This window comes from Aptenodytes patagonicus, chromosome 17 (assembly GCF_965638725.1).
Source record: "Aptenodytes patagonicus chromosome 17, bAptPat1.pri.cur, whole genome shotgun sequence".
Lineage (NCBI taxonomy): Eukaryota > Metazoa > Chordata > Aves > Sphenisciformes > Spheniscidae > Aptenodytes > Aptenodytes patagonicus.
Window position 1 is genome coordinate 6938552 of NC_134965.1, and position 20154 is coordinate 6958705.

Genomic DNA, 20154 nt, shown 5'->3' on the forward strand with positions numbered 1-20154 from the left:
TTAGGATGGAGCAACGGGCTGCGACAGCTCGGTAATGCTGGAGGGCGGGGAGTGCTGTTACCTTCCACTGGATCGTGACGGGTTTAATCTTGAACGCTTTTAGGTATTGGACACCGTTTAAAAAAAAATAAAGTTGTTTTGGATAGATTTTAGTGGAAAAGGGGGTGGAGGGAAGAGCGGCTAGGAAATGTCGGCAACAGCTTTGTAGCAGGAGCTGGGGCTCCGCCGGGGCTGCACACACACCCCCCCCCCCCCGCCGCCTCCAGCGCCGCGCTCTGGCCTGAGAAGACGACGAGGGGGAGCCGTGAGCGCTTCACCCGCCCCGAGCCGCCGCCTACGAGCCCGTTCCTGGCGCAGCAGCGAGCGCGACCGGCCGGCGGTGCCCGCTCAGCCGCCGCCGGGGCCGGGCCGGGCCGGGGCCTCTGGGGCGCCGGGCGCGGTGGGGCCCCGCCCGCCGCCCGGCTCCGCCCGCGCGTTGCCGGCGCCGCAGCAATCTTGTTCCCCCCGCGCCACCGTCCGCGCGGGCGGCCGGGGTGAGAGGTCACGGCTGCGTCCCCGGAAGCAGCGGGAGGCGGCGGCGGAGGAGGAGGCGGGTGTCCGGGCAGCGGCGCCGGCAGCGGCTTCCCCCCGCTCCCGTCCGGCCCCGTCCCCGCAGCCCCCGTCAGGGCAGGAGGATGGTGCAGGGCCCTCCCGCACGGCAGCCCCGCCGCCTCTGAGTCCCGCCGCTGCCTCCGGGCCTCGACCCGCCCGGCCCGGGGGCCTCTTCCCCGCTTCGGGCGCCGGTAAGATGGGGACGGGGGTGGCTCTGGCTGACGGGGCGCGAAGGTCCCGGCTGTTGCCGGCCTGGCGGGCCCGGGCGCGGTGGGCGTGAGTCGCCTTCGTCCTCCTCCGCGGTGGGGGCGGGGGTCGGGGTCCTGCCGGTGTGCGGCGGGGGCACCTCCGGGCCTCGACGCCGAGATCCCGCTGGCGGGTCCGCGGGCAGGAGCGGGTTGTTGGGTTGCTCCGGTGACGGTTGTATAACGGTTGGGAGCGGCTGCGGGAGCGGCTGCCGGACCCTCGGCCCCATTGCCGGGGGCTGGGCGGGCGGGCTGGGCGCACCCCGCCTCTGCCTCCGGCCTCGGCACAGGTTTGCTTCCAGGCCGTTTGTTTCCAGAGCTACGCGGCACAACGATGAACGGGCGTCATTTGGCCTGGCCGATAGATTTCAGCGTTAGTTTTACTTTATTGTTTACTTCAAAAAATTTTTTAAAAAGGTTGTTAGCTTGAACTTCGTATGTGTGGCATCGCACCAGGAAAAAATAGTAAGAAAGAGTAATTCCGGTAGCACTAAAAATCCTTCGGTTTCAAAATAGCTTCTGAATAATGATTCCTTCATTGGTTTTTTGCTATTCACGACATATCCGTATTTTATCCTCTTTTACTTTTTTGATTTAACTTATGTCTAAAGATGTTTTGGTGTTTTTAATAATAAAATTTCTGGTGCAACATGGCTGCTAGACACCTAACGTTAAATTTGAACCGTATATCATAGTCACAGATACGGACACCCTGGGAAACATTTGTGCCCGACAAGGGAAAGAAGAGATTACAGCACAGCTTTTCTTTTTCTTTTTTTTTTTTTCTTTCCCTTTGTTTGCTTTTTAGGTGCTTGTCTAATCTGGGGAAATTTATTTGCTTGATTAGCTCTAGTGGTATAATTATACGGGTAAATTTGCCCTGTTAGACAAACCTTGAGTCTAGGTAAGAATTCATTAAGGGTTACTCCCCACGTCCTCATCGAACTTCTGAGAAGTTTTGCCGTTGGAAGTATATCGTGGAGCGAAAGCCTATCGTGGCTAGGCCTGTCTCTTGTGGTCAATCATTAATGCGGTTTTGTAAATGGTTGAGTTACAGGAAATACACGCTAATACTTTTGCTTCTAGGCTGGACGTACAAAATGGTTCTAGGTTCATCTAGTGAACTACCGCCACTTCCATCTGCCTGCTTTTCCTCCGGTCTCTGGGAATGAGCCGGCGGCTGCAATCCAGTTTCTGGTCAGCAGGACAGGGGACAACTTTTGTAGGCAGGCTGAGCAGAGGTAACATTGAATTGTGCCGGTGAGACTGAATGCTCTTTGGCCGTAGATTTAGTCCCATCAAAGAGGATTAAGACCTTAGTAGCTTTGTTACTTCCTGTGATTCAAGGAGCGGCTCGGGGCCGGTGGAATGTGATTCTTCTTTTCCACTTGAAAGACAGGAACTTGAAATGCCGCCTGATGATACAAAATAGACAGTGTGCTCTGTCAGTGGAGAGGAGCATCTGAGGGCACGAACAAACAGACCTCGGTGTCCTTTGTGTGAGCCGGATGCATCCGGCAAGAGACAGGAGGCTGGCACGTCCATCACCCCGGATGGATGTCGTACCACAGGAGTGCAGCTCCCTCCTTAAACGCTCCCTGACGGTGTTCCTGCAGATCTGTTAGCTCTGATCGTCTTTATTTTTTTATTAAATAGCATAATATTTTTTGTAGAAATGAAGCTGTCTTATCAAATGAGCCCTAAACTAAGTATTAATGAAACTCGTTGGTGTCAGAATTTTGTTGCTTTTCCCAAATCTCCCCTTGCCAAAAGCATGTCTGTGTTGGGAGTTCCATTTTTTTGAGAAGATCGTTCTGACCTGTGAATAAAGCAGGTTCCCAGGACTCAGAACTCCCGGGTTGTGTTTTGGAAGAAAACTTGCATATGTCCTGGCACGTCGGGTTTTGTTAATTATCTATCTGTAAAATGGAGACTGTACTTACCTACATGAGTTTGGGCTAAGCAAATTAAAGTCCTATTTCTTTTGACCAGTGGGGATGAAGTATAGAGACGTGGTAATATTATTGCAATATCCTTGATATTTCAGCTGTTGCCAAAGTCCCTTACTTCAGTCATTTTTGCTGCTGTTTGTATTCTCTCCTTCACTAGTGGCCACTGGCTGTTTTCCTACTTCTCTCACACAGCCAGTGTTTCTTTCTTCCTACATCCAGAACTCTTAACTTTGCCGTTTCCACTAAAGCTGCCATTTCTTCAACTTGTCAGTCATTTTCTGCTTGTGATTCAAGCTGTGTGTCTGTCTGCGTCTCCGTCACCTTACGGTTCTCGTTACAAGCAACAGTTCTCATTACAAACAGTCTGAAGAGCCTTTTCCTGCCGTTTTTCTGTACTTACACTGCTGAATTCTATACCGCGTTCCTTAATGGGTAGCCTTAATGAAGTCAATGATTAACCTTCTTAAATTGGTCACTAAACCAGTTTCTGATTATTAAACTCTTACTGAGACTTTTCGTACTTCTTGAGTAAAGCCTTTCCGCAAACTGCATTTGTTTGGCTGTTGTCAGTACGGTATATGCAGAATTTGATTTCTCATGGAACGTCGACAGATCCTATAAAACTGAATCATTTTACTTTTGCCTTCCTCTCCCAGGTTCTCATGCTAATCAGCAGTAACCAAAATAGCATTTTTTAATACAACTTCAAAGCCCTTAAGTCTAATATTGTGTGTTTTACTGTAGTCCATATGATCTACATTGTGGTAAGTCATGTTGTAAGTCACGACTTTGACTTGTAAAAGTTGGAAGGTTTTAAAAATGCCCAAGCCAGAACTTGTGTATATGAAAGTGTTCTCTTTCCCATGGCACAGGTTCACTTGGCAAACAGGGCTGCCTTTTTAAAGTTTGGCAGCAAAATGTCTATTTTCAACCAGAGGTTAGGTTTGCTTTCGTTTTACAGCTGTGTATCTTTTAAACTGTGTTTTTTCACTTTTAAAAAAAAATCAGAATTTGGGGTTCGCTGAACCAGTGAAATAAGGCTTTCCTCGCATCATTTATATTTTCTGGCTTACGACTTTTTTACCCTTTTCTGGTTCTTCAATTTTTTAAAACTCTTAGCATTTTAAAAAATATTTGGAATTTGTTTGCATTTGTCTGTTTCTGCATAATTTTTCTTTAAGTGGTAAATTAAAATCAACTTTGCTGTTCCAGGAGCATCAGATGACATACTGTTCAGGTGCTTGCGTTAAAGCCACCACAGACATTTTGAACTACAACACGCATGTGTTGGGAAGGGCTGTTAAGTATCTGGAGACGTTGAGTACACAGGTTGAGTGACGTTTGAGCCACGTGTTTTCCTTTTTATTTTTTAACTCGTCTACTTTTTATTGTAAGTTTTCTGTCTTTAACAAGAGTTATAGTCAGGAACTTGGGTGTTTGAAATGCAGTATCAATTTGATCCTTAAAATTTACTATAACTCTGACCAAATTACTTCCCTTCCTTGGCATTGTTTTATCGCTAGAACTGAAATGTTTGCTGTTTATGTAGCTCTTGGGGATGTTGAAATGCTTGATTATGCTTTGAGAAGTGTTTTGAAAGGTGAAAAGAAACATTTCATCAAGTGTGAAACATTTTGCTTCGTTCTGTTCTTGCAAGTCTCCGTGGCTCTCAGGCTTTCATTAATAATCTGCTTCCTGACTGACTCTCTTATCAGAATAACAGGAGGAAGGAACCTCCTTTTCAACAGGTGACATTCTCGCTCTTGTTCTGTGCTGTACGGTGTCTTCTGTCTGTGCTCTTCGCGTGTGCAAAGGGCCAGGCCGTTTTCCTGCCACGCTTCCTGCTTCCAGGCTCTAGGAAAATGCTTTTTTATCAGTAAACATATTTATAGGATAAAATCGCTCAGAAAACTGGTTTGAGCCAATTCACTGTTATCTCCCACTTGGGTCCTTTCTCCCGGAGCAGTCTTGGGGGAGTAGATGTGTGTGCACACATCTGGCTGCTGATCTTTGGTTATATTTGGTTGCAGTGGATTGAAGGATCCGAGGTGGTGTTTTCATCAGGTTTCTTCCTCCGCAAGTCTTGATTACTTCTCTTCCTCTACTTTGTGAAGAAGACTGATGGCATTTACTATGAGTCTGTTTACTTTGTTTTATTTTTATAACACTGAAGGACAGGAGAAGGGGAGGAGGATCAGCTGGACAGAAAAAAATGCTCTGCTCCGGAGGATTCCCCTCCCTTCATTCCTTTAGGAGTCAGCCCTGCCTGCCCTTCTGCTGCTGGCAGAGTGTTTAGGCTGTACAATTTCATCCCGCAGGGTCTTGATGTGCTTCCTAAAAAGATGAACTGAAACAGCTGCAGATACTGGCACCTCTTTTTTTCCACAGATACCAGTATGGTAAAGTAAGTCTTCCTATAAAATTAGTAGGAAACTCCTCTTTTCCTCCCAACTGCATATTTTATGATAGAAATATTATGTTGTGAAATTCTAACGAAGATTTAAAGGGAGAAAAAAAATCTTGATTAGCCTTCCCCAATTTGTGAAAGAAGCTGACTGTAAAAGCTCTTGATAGCCTATGTAGTAGAAATTAATAGTTCATTTCAGGGCACAAAAGGGCAGCCTTCTGGTGAGTTTAGAAGCTTCTGTTTAATTTTAATTTTTATCCTGTTTTCTTTCCCTTAAAAAAAAGGGGGGGGGGGATAATAATTGCTGCTGCTCTGAGAACCAGACTTTATTTTCAGTTGTAAGATCAGCTGAGGTTACTTTTGCTAGTTCTGTTTGATAGGCTGGTGATTTTAGATTAGAGATATAGACACTTTTATTAATTAGACTTTATAGAGCTTTGACAGACTATATTGAATATTTTGAACTTTAATAGGCAGCTTCACAGTTAACACAACTGTGATCCATTTTGCTTTACTATTTTTGGGTTTTAGGTGTTAGACATCAAGTTCAGTTTGAAGAGAAGAAAACCAAATTAAAGATATTTTTGGTACCTGCTACTGTTTACTGTTATTAAATGAGAGGCACTTTAGTTTGAGATCAACACCATTTCTTTGTTTGCATGTTATTTATGGATGGCTTGCTAGGAAAATCACAGTTCGGTTGATTTGTGGTTATGAGTGTTTTTCTGGAACGCAATATTATTTTCATTCAAAGTGGTTAACCCTGACGTGACCCATTTCCTAACTTCCATTGTACCACTAGTAATGGGGCATCTTTGAAAACATAATTGATTTATAAATAAACTGAACTGCACAGTTAAGATTAAACGCTGTTATGTGCAATAAGATGTTCAGGCTTAGAAAACATGCGAGGTCTTAATGGAGTGCTGTTAGGATGGGTTAGCGCTGGCCTGCTGCTCTTCTCTTCCACCCACAGTTTTCTTCCTTAAGATATTTCAGTGGTGTTCTAGTATTATTTAAACCCCTCCAAATGTTTTTCTCCTCTAGACTGACTATCTTACATGCACAACAAGAAGGGAAAAATTTGTAAGGAAATTACATGATTTTAAGCTTTCTGGTGGAAAGATGGTAGTTGACATTATGGCAAGATGCATGTAAAAAATTGTCAGACATTTACTTTGATCTCTTTAAAATTCATGTTTTGTTTCTTTTTTCCTTTTGGCAACTGCAATTTTACTTTTAGTACCTGCTTTAGTACAGCACACATTTTTTTAATTGTTTTTAGGAATCCAGTTCCTTTGATATTAAGCCCTGAAATGGGAATTTATACTTCTGCTATGACTCATTTCACTGACTTTTTGGTCTTTGCAACAGACTTCAAGATCTTCCTTATTTGTAATTTATTCTTTAAAAACTCCCAGGTCTATTTCAGAAGTTACCTTTTCTATACTCTCTCTCATACAAATAAGGGGGAATTTACAGTGTTACTTCTTTGAGGTTGCTGTATATGGTCTTGAGCTGTTCTGGAGGAAGACTCCCTAAACTGTAGAATAAGCGACCTATTTCCTCGCTTTTTAGACGCCTACCCGATTCTGTGTTTGCCTGGGACTCTGACATATTAACTGCTGTGTATTTCCATCCTTTACCATTTTTATCTTTTTAACTGCATAACAGAATTTCTGGGGTTTGTAGGGCCTGATTTAAGAGCACAATCTTTCTCCAGTGCTTCTCGAGTGTTTCCCGATGAGTACCGTCAGCTGTAACTCTGCCTGAACGTGGCATTTGGTCTTGACGTATACACCTCAATACCAAGCAATTACTTTGGAGCTGGTGGCCAATGTTCCAGGCTGGCAGTTTTCATTCTTCCCGTTGCGCTTGAGCTACTTGTTAGGCTGACTGTGGAGATTTTTATTGCACAAGTATTAAAAGGCTTAGCCGGAGTGGAGAGAGGCAGGCAGCAGTTACTAGAGCTGTTTTCTAAATTATTTATTTGGCTAAAAAGTGAAATCTGATCTTGCTTGCCTGACCTGCCAGGAGGTAATAGCATTCGGTTTCTTTTTTTAACTGTGTGAAAAAGAAATAAAAGTTTAAATTATATTCTTTAGGTTATTCATTTACACAGAGGAAGTTGTTAGTTACGACCAGAACTGGTAGAAGAATAGCATTTGTGTTGTGTTTCTAACAGGTCCTAACAGAAGGGAGGCGTTTAAGTGTGTGGACCATTAACCCAACTCCTAAAATCTAGTGGGAATAAACATTTTGATTTACGTGCACTGATCTCTTTCACAAGTTCTTTTATAATGAGTGTTATTTAAGCACTTTATTTCATAAAAAAATGGTTCTTCAGGCAGCAGCGTGGAGACATTCTTCTTAGTTCTGGTTTGCACTAACCGTGTCCAATTGCTATTTTCATGTCAGCTCCAGTATTGAAATCCACAGTTGTTCCCTTTTCTCTCACAAATGCTCAAAAGGCATATTACGCTTCAGAAATTGCAGCTTATAGCATTTTCTAATTGCTTTCAAAGCCATTGAGTTATGGGAGCATATTAAGCAACCGGCACTTAAAAGCTGGTGATCTCTTACATAAAAATATTAGCCCAAATATTTTTATATGTATGCTTTTCAGCACATCCAGTTTTATGGCCGATTTTAGACCCTGTGGTAAACAAGCATGCTAATGGAGCTGTTGGAAGCCCCTTTATAAAGGAATCACAGTACTGTATATGCTGTGGGTGACATTCAGCTTTGATTCAATGCTGTAATAAAGCCTGCATCTGTGTTGTTATTTTCAAAAGGAAATTCAGAAGGGAACACTGAATACAACTCTGCTTTTGGTTTATCTTTTGATCTTTTTCCATCTCAACATGTGTCTCCAGTGTTTCTAGATGGAGCGTTTGGGATTTTTAACTAGGGCTTATTTAAGAAATTTGCTGCCAGTGACAAGGTAGAAGGCAGAACGCACAGAAGTGCGGATCGTACCCAGCATGATTCTTGCCAACACCAGCTCTCCCTTTCCCTCTCACTCCTGCCTTCTCCTGACACCTTCACTGGCCTGTTTGGCCATAGCACAGCAGGTCTTGGACAAAGATAGAAGTTCTGGTAAGGTGCACATTTGTCATCACCTTTTCTTTCCTTTCTTCTCCTTCTCTCCATCCTTTCTCTGCACCGTGCTTTTCACTCTCAGACACACTGTATTTTTGTAGAGATCTTTGTCACCCAGTCATTCTTGCTGATAAAAAGTTGCCGGCTTTCCTGGTCTTTGCAGAGTGGATGAAAATTGGTTGATGGTGCAAAATAGTAAACCCAGGACATGATCTTGTGCTCTGGAATGAGCCATTTCAGCAGATTTTACCGAGGCGAGCAAGTAGGTGTGTGGGAAGGAGATGGGGAAAGTCAGCATGCACAGCTCGGTGTTGTGTTATTGCCACAGGACCTTGGGTCTCTTCTCAGTGAGTTGAATTTTCCCCTCTCTGGAGCAGCGTTGCAGGTTTTGTCAATATTCCTTCTGTTAAGAATAACAGAAGCATTTCTGCCAGTAAAATCTTGAGTATACACAAGAAAGTTGTGATCATTGTACATTGTGGGATCTGAAAAAGACTTTGTCTGAAAGCTTGTCCTTTTCCCTTCTCTTGCTTTCTTTTAAATCAGTAGTTCGGATCAAAGATTGCTCTCTCCTTCCCTTGCCCTCTTTCTCAAAACCTGTCCTGCTCTCATCCTCAGACTTACCACTCTTCAGCCATGCTACACTTGGATGAGTGTGCTTCTAACGAGAGTCAGAATCACCCAGACCTGCAGGGAGCAGAGTCCCTGACTTAATTAAGTGATCAGATCTGTGTGAATGCTCACGCATTAACCATTGCAGTGCTGAATTCTTTAAATACTAGTCTTGAAGCTTGCCTTTTCCTATGAATTTTGGGGATAAGCAACACATTGCTAGGAACAGTTACAGCCCTTATAGTTTATGTGGGGTTAAAAGCCTTTTCAACCAGGATTGTAGGTAAGACAGAGATAAGAGGTTTGGTCGAAGTTCCTTCCTTGCAGGGCTTTTGAAGTAGGTGTCGCAAGGCTGCCCTTTAACACTGGACTGTTTGCTTTTCGTTGTGAGTGGAGGTGGGGAAGCTGGTACAGTAAACTTAGTCTGGCTCTTTCTGCTCTGTATATGAAAAGAAAATTCAGAAGGGGAATCAGGCAAAATATTTTGGACAAAAACTAATGATTCAGTACGCTCCCTCGGCGTGTGTAAGGTCCTCTCGTTGTTTACAGACTGGCAAAAGTTCTCTAGATCCTGCAAGAATCAAATAACGAAAGGAGTCTTCCAGCCTCCACCCTAATGCAGTTGTTAGGTGTTTCTGATCACAGGATTCTTGATGCAGAAGTCTAAAATGATGTAGGCTGCTTTTCAGATCCTAGTTTGAAGGGCTGGTCCTTTGGGGCTAGGGATGGGAGAAAGGGGATCTTTAAGGCTCCAGCCTCAGTTTTGAAAGTATATGCAGGGATGTACAAAGTTTGATCTATGAGCTGCATTACAACTCCGTCGGCATTGTAATTTGGTGAATTCAAGTATTACTGGAGTTAACATGTAGCAGTTTATATTCTGCCTAGGTGTGTGGGGAAAGAAAAGAACGGGTTTTATTGCTCATCAGCGATACTTGCCTGTGCTAGAAGTTGTCCTCATTTCTTAGAATCTGTTCCTAGCTGGCAATTTCAGGCGCCGAGAAGGCGAAGCCGAGCATGTTTTGATTTGTGCTTTTTTTAAGGCATACTGTGTTCAATGAACAGTACAGAGTTGTGTAATTGAATCTCATTTTAAGTATATGATTCCATTTTTTGTTGTCAAAACTTTTGTCTTATGCGATCTACCAACCCCCACCCTGTAACACACACAGCCCAGTCACTCTGTTGTAATATTCTTCGTTTTCAGGTGAACAATCAGAATAATGTTCAACATAAACCTGTTGGAGAACCTGAAGGTTTACATCAGCAGTCGACCTCCGCTTGTGGTCTTTATGATCAGTGTAAGCGCTATGGCAATAGCTTTTCTGACACTGGGTTATTTCTTCAAAATCAAGGAGATCAAGTCACCAGAAATGACAGAGGTAGGTGCAAAAAGTTCCTGAGCTGAACAGTGGGAATACTAATTTGAAAAACATGCCCAAAGTTAATGAGTTCCAACCCGCCCCCCTCAAGAACCCTCTGATGGGAGTGTGTAGTGTCTTATGGGAGATTGTCTTCATTTATACTTGCCTCTAATTTCATAAGGAAAGAGGCTATTGGTATGAATGTTTGAATAGTCTTGTTCTAGTTTGAGGATGAGGCCGAATCATCTGACATGCATCTTCCCTACTATGGCTAGGAGCCTTTTTCTTACTCTGTTGTGCCAGCTAGCTTGTTTGTGAAACTTCTGATCTTATCTAGTAGTACTATTCTGTAATGAGGGAAACATTGCTAGAAACTGCTCCGTATCCTGAGCATGGTGAGAACAGACCAAGTTAGTATGTTCCTTTTGTAGTTTAAAGGAGGATATTCTGCCGCAGCGCTGAGCAGTGGTCAGGTGGTGGCTGGGATTGAACACATCTAACTTTTGTAAACAACTTGCCCCGTTGTTGAGATAGCCATGGTGGTATTTGTGCTTGCTTTGTGAGCCATGTAATTTTTGTTAAATGGCTTGGAACTGCAGGCGGGATGGTACGTGTCAAGGTCTGCACTGCTCTAGAGAAGTGGCAGCCAGGAGTTAACTTGCTACTCTGGTTGAAATCTTCACATTTCTTTTAAGGACTGGAATACCTTCCTCCTGAGGTTTAATGATTTGGACTTCTGTATATCTGAGAATGAAACCTTAAAGCATCTCATCAATGATACTACAACTCCAGAAAGTACCGTGACTAGCGGACAGGCGAGATCTTCTACACAGTCTCCACAAACTCTTGAGGACTCTGGTCCAATAAACATCTCTGTTACAATCACGTTGACGCTGGACCCACTCCGACCATTTGGCGGGTATTCTCGCAATGTCACACATCTAAGTTCCACAATTTTTGGACACCAAATTGGACTCTCAGGTATGCAAGACTTGACCTTTATAAATTTGAGTGATAACTATATAATCAAATAAAAACTCACCAGCTTATTATTAGTGAGATAAATCTTTTGCTTAGAACGTATATGTGTTTCCAGATTTGTTCTGAGTATATTCCTACGTAGAGCCCTTCATTTGTTTGCTAGAAAGACTTTTCCTTGCATTCAGAATGGAAAAGAACCTGCAGGTTTACCAAGATTAGGCTTTGCAGTTTGTCGTGGTTTAACCCCAGTCGGCAACTAAGCACCACACAGCTGCTTGCTCACCCTCCCCCCCCCGCGCCCGGTGGGATGGGGGAGAGAATTGGAAGAGCAAAAGTAAGAAGACTGGTGGGTCGAGATGAGAACGGTTTAATACTCGAAATAATAAAATAATAATAATAACAACAACAACAATAATAAATTGTACTGGAAAGTAAAAAAACGAGAGAGAGAGAGAGAGAGGAACAAAACCCAGGGAGGAGAAAAAAACAAACAAACAAACAAACAAGAGGTGATGCAACTGCTCACTGCCCACCAACCAATGCCCGGTCAGTTCCTGAGCAGCAGTCGCTGCCCCCCGGCCAACTCCCCCCAGTTTCTGTACTGAGCATGACGTCCCATGGTATGGAATGTCCCTCTGGCCAGTTTGGGTCAGCTGTCCCGGCTGTGCCCCCTCCCAGCTTCTTGTGCACCTCCTCGCTGGCAGAGCATGGGAAGCTGAAAAGTCCTTGCCTTAGTATAAACACTGCTTAGCAACAACTAAAACATCAGTGTGTTATCACGTTATTCTCATGCTAAATCCAAAACACAGCACTGTACCAGCTACTAGGAAGAAAATTAACTCTATCCCAGCCAAAACCAGGACACAGTTTTAAATGACTAACCTAATGACAATGGAAGGTAATTTTTAAGCCAACAAAATTCTGAGCAGCGAAAGCTTCTACAGTGAAACTTCAGTTCTGTCTTGATACATCTTCTAGTCCTTAACTCACATTTTGAAGGCATTACTGTATATACATCAGAGATCAAGTAGCATTTTGTCTAAAAAATACAGTTTATTTAAAATGCATACATGAATAAACTTTAATATCGCAAACAGCAACCAATACGATGGTTAAAATTTCTGTGGTGTGAAGAGACTGATCTCTTATGTGGCTGCCCTGACAGTAAGTTTTGACAGCAGATTATAGAGAATTAGTAGAAATGGATAATAGAACCTCACTGAATTTTAGCTTTTAGCCAGGGTTGCATTTTATAATAATGCCTGAAGGTGTCTTGAACCTCAGAGACCTGTGAAGAGACATTTGCCATAGCTGTAAATCTGTATTACAGTATTTTATGTTGTTGTTTTGTTACTGCTCTAAGAGCTATCAAATGCAAGTTCCATTTCCAGTAGCCTGGATTTATTTTCAGTATGAATATATTCACATGGAGTTAACGTACACTACTTAATCTGCAGTTCAGTATCTGCTGGCACCTTTTTGTCTACACGAATGTCTCCAATTTGAAAAGTAAGAGTCAGAAAAAGCAAATGTGGAACAAAGTTTTTGGGAGGAGAAAGGCTAAAGATCTGTGCTTTCACTATCTAATAAAGTTCTCTGACCATGCGTGAATTCACTTACAAACAGTGAGTTTTTCATTTCTGAAAGGAGCCTAATGACCCCACTTCTTCTGGGGGCAGGAGAGATTAGAAAGACCATCAGCTGGGGTTTTTGTGGTTTGGTTTGGTTTGTTTTTTAACTTTCCTTTTGCTCTCTGTTGATAGTAAAGATCCTGGATGACTTCAAAGGTGCAGATTCAGGGTGATGGTTGCTGCCTTAGTTGTTTGCATGTTATCCTTATCCTAGCGATTGTTGCTCAGATACTTTTGTGAATGAAACCAAGCTTTCCTTCTCTCTTTCTCAAAGGCAGAGAATCCCATGAGGAGATAAATATTACATTCACCCTGCCGGCTGCCTGGAATTCAGATGACTGCGTTCTTCATGGCCACTGCGAGCAGGTTGTGTTCACAACCTGCATGACTGTGACAGCAGCCAGCAACGTATTTCCTGTCACAGTGTAAGTGCATTTTAAACACTCCTTCATAGACTGGTTACTACGTGATTAATTCCTGAGCTGGTTCTCTGAGGTTATTACTTCCTGATGAACATTATTGTTGACTGTGGAAATTATGTACCTGCCGTCCTTCCCCCACAGTAAAATCCCTGTCTTGAGACTTTTGCTGTCTTTTAGCAACATAGATTTTTCTGTGGATGTTCTGAACTATAGCCCCTACCTGCCTTTCAACATGCTACCTGTGATTTAAACTTTGCTAGGAACAGAAGAATCCATGAATATTTAAGAAAGATACCCTATAATTTAGTTTCATTACCTTGTGTGAGAGTTAAGGCTTGACACTAAGGTTCTTATCCTCTTCCCTGCTGAGAGATCAGCGTAAGCCAAATGCTGGTTTGCTACCATACCCCAGCGGGTACAGACTTTTCATCAAAATAGTTTCCCTTTGTCTCCCTGACACTGTTCAGTTATACCCTGGAGAACTACCAGATAGATCCACATGACTGTGTGAAGCCTTACGAAAACCAGTGTTTTTCTAACTGAGCTGTGGGATGTTGACTTACTGCAACAACACGCAGTTAAATTCTAATCTTAGTGTAGGAATCATATGGTTTTTTACACACCCTTTTGGTTAAGCTTTGTTTTTTGTTGTTTTGGAAGGTCCGAAATACAACTGTGTTTTATGCTGCTGTTGAGAAGACTCGGCTTGATTCAGTTCTAAAAGTTAGCCTTACTGAACATGGAGAATGGCAATTGGGGTGCTAATTATTTCTGTTTTTCTGCAGTCAGCCACCACATTGTGTTCCTGAAACGTACAGCAATGCTACGCTTTGGTACAAGATCTTTACCACAGCAAGGGACTCTAATACAAAATATGCACAAGATTATAACCCTTTCTGGTGTTACAAAGGAGCAATCGGAAAAGTGTATCATGCTTTAAATCCCAAACTAACTGTTATAGTTCCAGATGTAAGTGCCGTCGTGTTTTTATATGTTGAATAAATGCTTAGCTCTTGTTTAATTGATTATGGTTCTGATCATGTCCTAAAATAGTCATATTCAGTGCTGGTTTATTATGTAGTGCAAGGGCTGAGACAGAATTGGGTATGCTTTACCCCTGGTGGGCATGATGGTCTTCACATAATCTCCATGTGCTTCAGCTTTTAATAACTAACGTTTATATTTTGAAATCATTTGACAAAAGACACTGCCAGTATATGGGAAGAGATCTCTAGTACAGATTTTTAACATGAGGAACATTTTGGCTCTTTGTGCCACAATTAGGAATCACTTTCATTACTATGCCAGCTGTGCAAAGGGGAGGAAGTTGATTCATGAGGTAATTTCTGTGCTGATCTGATAATTATTGCTTTAATATAAATGCCAACTATTGGTGCATTGTCAGTAAATGGCTTTAATTCTCTGTGCAGGATGATCGCTCTCTAATAAACCTGCATCTCATGCATACCAGTTACTTTCTTTTTGTGATGGTGATTACAATGTTCTGCTATGCAGTTATTAAAGGCAGACCAAGCAAACTGAGGCAAAGCAATACAGAATTCTGCTCTGAAAAGGTGAGTCTGTGTAGTAACAAAATATTGACTCTGATAAGAAAACACAGAAAACCTCCTTTTTTACATAGTACAGACTGTTTTTTCTTATCTCTGGAGATGTAGATTTAATTCCATTTCAGAGAGGTGTGGGTGTTTCATTGTGGACAGTACAGATGGCTGCTACAAAATACATACGTGTGCTTTGTAGATCCTCAGAGTTAGATTTCTCTCCTACAGAAGTGGATTATTGCAGTTCAGTAAGTGCTGTAATGCAACTCTTCTGCATAATTCTGATGTTACTTGCAGCGTTTTGTATGAAGCATTGAATAGATAGCATTGAGTAGTTTTATTTATCTTTTATCACAACAGACTGAAAACTTTGAATAAAACATGATACGTAATTCTAATGGTTGTTAATCAGAATTAAATTAAAACAATGACAAAGCTATTGAAACAGTTATTATTCAATACTGCATTGGAGACCTGTACTTTGCTTGAAGGATTAAATATCAATATATTTAATTGTGAAGTAGGAAGCTAATGTTGGCACCTTTTGATCTTAATGATATTTTGTAGTATAAGCTGGTTTGAGTTTTTTGGTTTTGGGTTTGTTTTTTGGGGGTGGGGTGGAGTGTTAAAATTGATTATGCTAAGTACAAAACACCTTCAGGACTTACTTTGATTTCCTTTCCAAGTTAGACTTTTCAAGGTTCTTTGAAAAAGCAAGGCCAGATATGCCAGCTGCATGGAGATAAGTAATATCACTGTTACGAGATTAAGAACTTGACTTTAATTAAATGTTTTCTTTTTCTTTTGTTTAGGTTGCTTTGTCAGAAGCATAATCCATCCTCTCCTTTTACTGAGAATGACTGAGAACCGTAATCATTGCCTGCTGAACCCAGAATGGGTCTTAACACTCTGTGAATACATTATCTTGCAATGTTGGTTTATTCCAACCAAAGACATTTCAAGTGCCTGTAATTGATTTGTACATATTTATAAAAGTATATTCAGAATAGGTCAGATGATGCACTTGTTCCGCATTGTAGTGCGGCCGGAAACTTTCAGTCTTTACCTGTGGACATAGCCGAATGTTTGTGTAGATATGTTTAGTGATATGGCTACATATAGTCAGAGCAAGATATTTTTGTCTAGCTGCATCTGGGCAGGTTAAGATGCCTTTGCAAGTGTCTCAAACAAACCAACAGATCTTTGTTTTTTGCCCAATGATATGTACAGTGTGTTTGAAACAGTATGCACCTTTGATATAATACTGCATTTCCAAAGCCACCGATCTAATACATGAATTAAATGTGTATTTGTGTGGCCTAATACTTTCTTCCATTTGCTCCTTGCTTGCAAGAAAAGATATCAACATTTTAGATTGTTTTTGAAAAAAGAAATACATATTCACATTTTAATAGTGCTGTATTTAGGACAAACTTGTGCTTTTATTCATAGTAAAAAAATTAAGAAGTGAAGTCCCATTTTAAAATGTTTCTTATTGAAAAGTGCTAAGTTTGATTTTTTTTAATTTTTTTTTTTCCCCTTACTTGGCTTGCTGAATGCCAGAGAATCAGTCAGCATAGAGAGTATCTGGAAAGCTTTCCACTTGGCCTCCCATCCGCAGCCCTCAAACCAGGATTGTGCATCTCTGCTGCAGAGCAGCTTTCTGTAAACTTTTTTTTTTCTAGAAGGTGAAACTTAATAAGAAGATGTATTGTATTAACAGTCTGTTGGGGCTCTGCACAGCCTTGGGCACGTGCAGATAATGAAAGGAAAAGAAATCCCATAGTCTGTTACAGAGCTTCACTTTGGGATGCTCCATCCATCTCTGAAGGGCAGCTGAAAATGACACTTTTATTAGCTTTGTCCGATTTCCATTTAATGCTGTCCACTCAGGGGAAAATGACAAGGAGAGAACTAGGGCTGTTGTGATTAAGGTCAAAGAAACCACACAGTAAAACACACGCTGTTCTCTGTGTCCATTCTTAAATCAGAGGTTTTATTCTGTGCATTTCTCCCTTTCCCATCCTGGCTCTCGCTGTTTCTTTCTGGCTTCTTACTGAGTAGCCTCCTTAATTTTCAGGAGTCGGGGTTTTCCTGCAGACATTTCCACCACTGCTTTTAAAATCTCACTGGTTGCCTTAATTGACCTTTCATCTTGTCTTTCAGCTTTCTTGTCAGGTAGTATAACTGTAGGTCTGCATACATACATACACATAAGCTTTTTCCCCCCTCCTCCTTTCCCTCTAAACTACACAAGAGAGACCCAACTCAAAATCTCACAGTCTCAATTATGCTGGCATGAGATTCTTAGCTTTTTACCTATAGACACTATTGAATGGTACCCTACTGCTCTGCAGGCCTGTATGTATGGGACTTCAGTAGGTTCACGAGTCTTCAGAGCGTTTGAAGCAAAATAGTCACACTTTTCTTCAGAACATGTTTCCTTTATAGAATTTCAGTTACTTAAGCGGTGTTGACTAACATGCGGTTTTCTCCGGGGATGTTAAGGCAAAGCTTTAGAGATGGCCTAGTTTGAAGTCTAGGGATAAAATGAAGCTTCCAGTTTTCTCCTGATGCTGCTATGGGCTAATACTGCTTCGCTGAAATGAATCGGTGAAGTCAAAACAGGTAGACGGCTTCTCATGAAAACTGTCCGAGCTGTTCCTAATTCACGCATACCCAGCCTTCTGCACTAATACTGACTTCTAGAGTTGCCTACGAGGGTGGCTTGAACTGGGGACCAAAGGCAGGAATAGGAAATGGATTGGGGTGGTGTTGCAAATTCTGGAAATACCTAGAAAACACCCAACGTAACGCAACTCCTTTGAAAAAGCAAAGCCGAGTCCTTTCTGTTTCAGCAAATTAAAAACCAAACTCCAGATGTTCTAACTGGAATTTGGTCTTTTAGGGAAAACAGAATTTTTTTTAATCTGATTTTGCTATTTGGTAATTAGAGGAGCCTGCTCTGCAATTTATCACCCACTGTATTGAAGTACCCAGAAATACTAAGATTGCAACCCACAAACGCAAAAGAGAAGATGTTAGAGAGTCGTATTTTTTGGCCTTAGTTGATCCCTTTGCACCCCCGTATTGCAGCGGAGAGGTAAGGGTGTCCATCGGGTTGAAATGCTGTAATACCGAGGCGTATTGGATTGTTCCTAGGCGCAATGTACAAAAGTTAAATGCAGCCAAACAGAAGAGTAAAAACTTAATATTAAAGTTCAGATCATATTGATCTTTCCTTTTTTGTTTTCTTTTTCTTTTTAACTATGACTTGAATCAGTTTTGATTCTATTTGTACGTGTTTTCTTGTTCTTAGAAAGCTGCCATTTTCTTTTGCATTTTTCTTTGGCATTACATAGAAAATCTGAGCCTTGGTATTCAACCCTCTGCAGGTGATTGTAGGGTTAAGATGGCTTTTTTGTTTTGTTCTGTTCTTACATTTCACTTGTCTTGTTGCATGATGGTTAATAGCTGATTTGGAAATGACATTTCTCTCCTAGATTAATTTTGTGTTTGTAAGATGTGCATATTGCTTTGCAGAATAAAAACGATGAAGTTTATTCTGTTGTCTTTATTTCTACTGCCCAGTTGCTGTGGAGGTTTCATAAATCGCCTATGTTATGTGGACCATCGGAGGAGATTAGTAGTGAAAGTCTGCAATAGATTGGAATTTCAAACCCTTTGTTGTACCTGCGGTGCAGCGAGCACCTTTCGTAGACTTTTTTTATTTATGTATCATGGGGTAGGGAATGTAGCTGGCGCCCACCATGAGAAATGCAGAATTTGTGACCTAGGCCCGTCTCTCCTGTTGCTGTTAATGAGCATTAATGCCCTGTGTTAGCACGGTCTCGACTTTGAGTGAGTCTGTCACTGTTTTAGTTAGCAAAGCAGTTGTCTTTGGCCACCACTGAATCCTGTCCCTCAGCCAGCAAAGAGGAAGAGAAAGGCAGTCGGACACGTATTCACTTGTTTTCTGTTAAACTCTCTTTCATAACTCGAGCAGCCACTATTTGGCAAGTGCACAGCTTTGTTCAATGAGTTTTATAGAAGTGCAACTTCCTTGAAGAAAATCCTGTTTTCATAACTCTTGCTGCATAGACTTACACTTGAGTAAACATAGGAGGATCTATGGTGAGTTCCCCCTGGGGAAAAAGTACTTGGCAAATCAATATGCGATTGAATTAATTTTGTTCTAAAGTAAAGGTGAGCAACCTGCTGCCTGGAATATTTCCCCGAGCCTCTTACATAGGGAAAGTCTTGTTGTAATTCAGTGCCACAGCCTTTAGTCAGGTTCTTTCAAGGCCCCCCTCCTGGCTCGATAGTATGAGCAGCTTAAAACTAGGTGTTACAAGCAGGTAGTACAATGGGGGGGAAAAAAGGCTGTTTTGCTGATGTAACAGGTGCTGGGAGGTTGGAAGGGTGGGGTGCGCAGAAGGGACTCATTTGATAACACTATAATCGGGCTGTTTGCTCACAATGATGATGTTTGTTAACAAACTAAGGGCAATGAAAAATTATGTAAAGCTTGCTCATCTGGAAAAAATGCAGGCACTGTGTTTGCAATCAGATTACAGCTAACATTAGCAGGCTGCTACAGATTGGGATGAGAAGTACCATCTGCCGTCAGCGATGGCATTTCTTTAATCGGGTGCTTTGTGCCAAATGTGTTGGTATTACGTGGAAGTATTGCTGAAAATGAGGAACAGCATCTGTCTTCTCACAGCAGCGCCTTCTTTCTGCAAGCAAATTTCTTCGGCCTTCTTTTTAAAATGGAGAGTTTCAAAGAAATGTTCTCGGAAGTTCATATGAATGAGTATGCTGGCAGCTGCTGAAATTTGGATTGTAAATTCTCCTTTTCCCTCCAGCTCTAATCAAAATTTTGCTAGTGATGAATTGCCTGGCAGAGTGAGAAAATAAAGCTGTAGCTAAAGGTAGAAAACCGTGTATGTGTTAAACTCTTGCAACTTGTTTGTCTGCTGTTAACCGGCTAACTCGGTGACTTTCAGGCTTTCGATTTCTGAGCCCCACCGCTGTCCTCCTGGAAGATCCCGAGAAGTTGCACACACAGAGGTTCCTTTGTGGCATCCATTGACCGGGTATCCTTTCTGTTAGCTTTTGCCAACTTTTCAGAGGTAGCCTGGGGACTGACCTTGAGGTGTCTGTTAACCCTGGGTTGAAAACAACTCGGCTGAATAAATAGCAATGCTGAGAAGCAAGGTGCAAGCTTGCTGGGTTTGGATCTTCTTCAGCGCTGATGCTAAGTGGTCTCCCTGTGCACTGCA

At 42.1% G+C, this 20154-nt stretch overlaps 1 protein-coding gene across 2 annotated transcripts; it reads left to right on the forward strand.

Annotated features, from left to right (window-relative positions):
* The first annotated feature begins 595 nt into the window (after positions 1-595).
* On the forward strand, positions 596-18432 carry TMEM248 (transmembrane protein 248). Of its 2 annotated transcripts, none has more exons than XM_076354434.1 (7): positions 596-782; positions 10117-10291; positions 10969-11254; positions 13160-13310; positions 14093-14276; positions 14738-14881; positions 15682-18432. In XM_076354434.1, exons 2-7 carry the CDS (start codon positions 10133-10135, stop codon positions 15700-15702), a joined length of 945 nt encoding a protein of 314 aa, XP_076210549.1. In that variant the 5' UTR covers positions 596-782; positions 10117-10132; the 3' UTR covers positions 15703-18432. The 2 variants fall into 2 exon arrangements, with proteins under 2 accessions (XP_076210549.1, XP_076210550.1); XM_076354435.1 differs by lacking the exon at positions 596-782 and adding an exon at positions 5151-5192.
* Positions 18433-20154: the final 1722 nt, after the last annotated feature.

Excerpts from the sequence above, each read along its gene's own strand:
- TMEM248 (XM_076354434.1), top strand. The coding sequence starts at position 10,133 with ATGTTCAACATAAACCTGTTGGAGAACCTGAAGGTTTACATCAGCAGT. Across the intron at positions 11,255-13,159 it reads ACACCAAATTGGACTCTCAG|GCAGAGAATCCCATGAGGAG; the intron begins GTATGCAAGACT and ends TCTTTCTCAAAG. Across the intron at positions 14,882-15,681 it reads CAGAATTCTGCTCTGAAAAG|GTTGCTTTGTCAGAAGCATA; the intron begins GTGAGTCTGTGT and ends TCTTTTGTTTAG.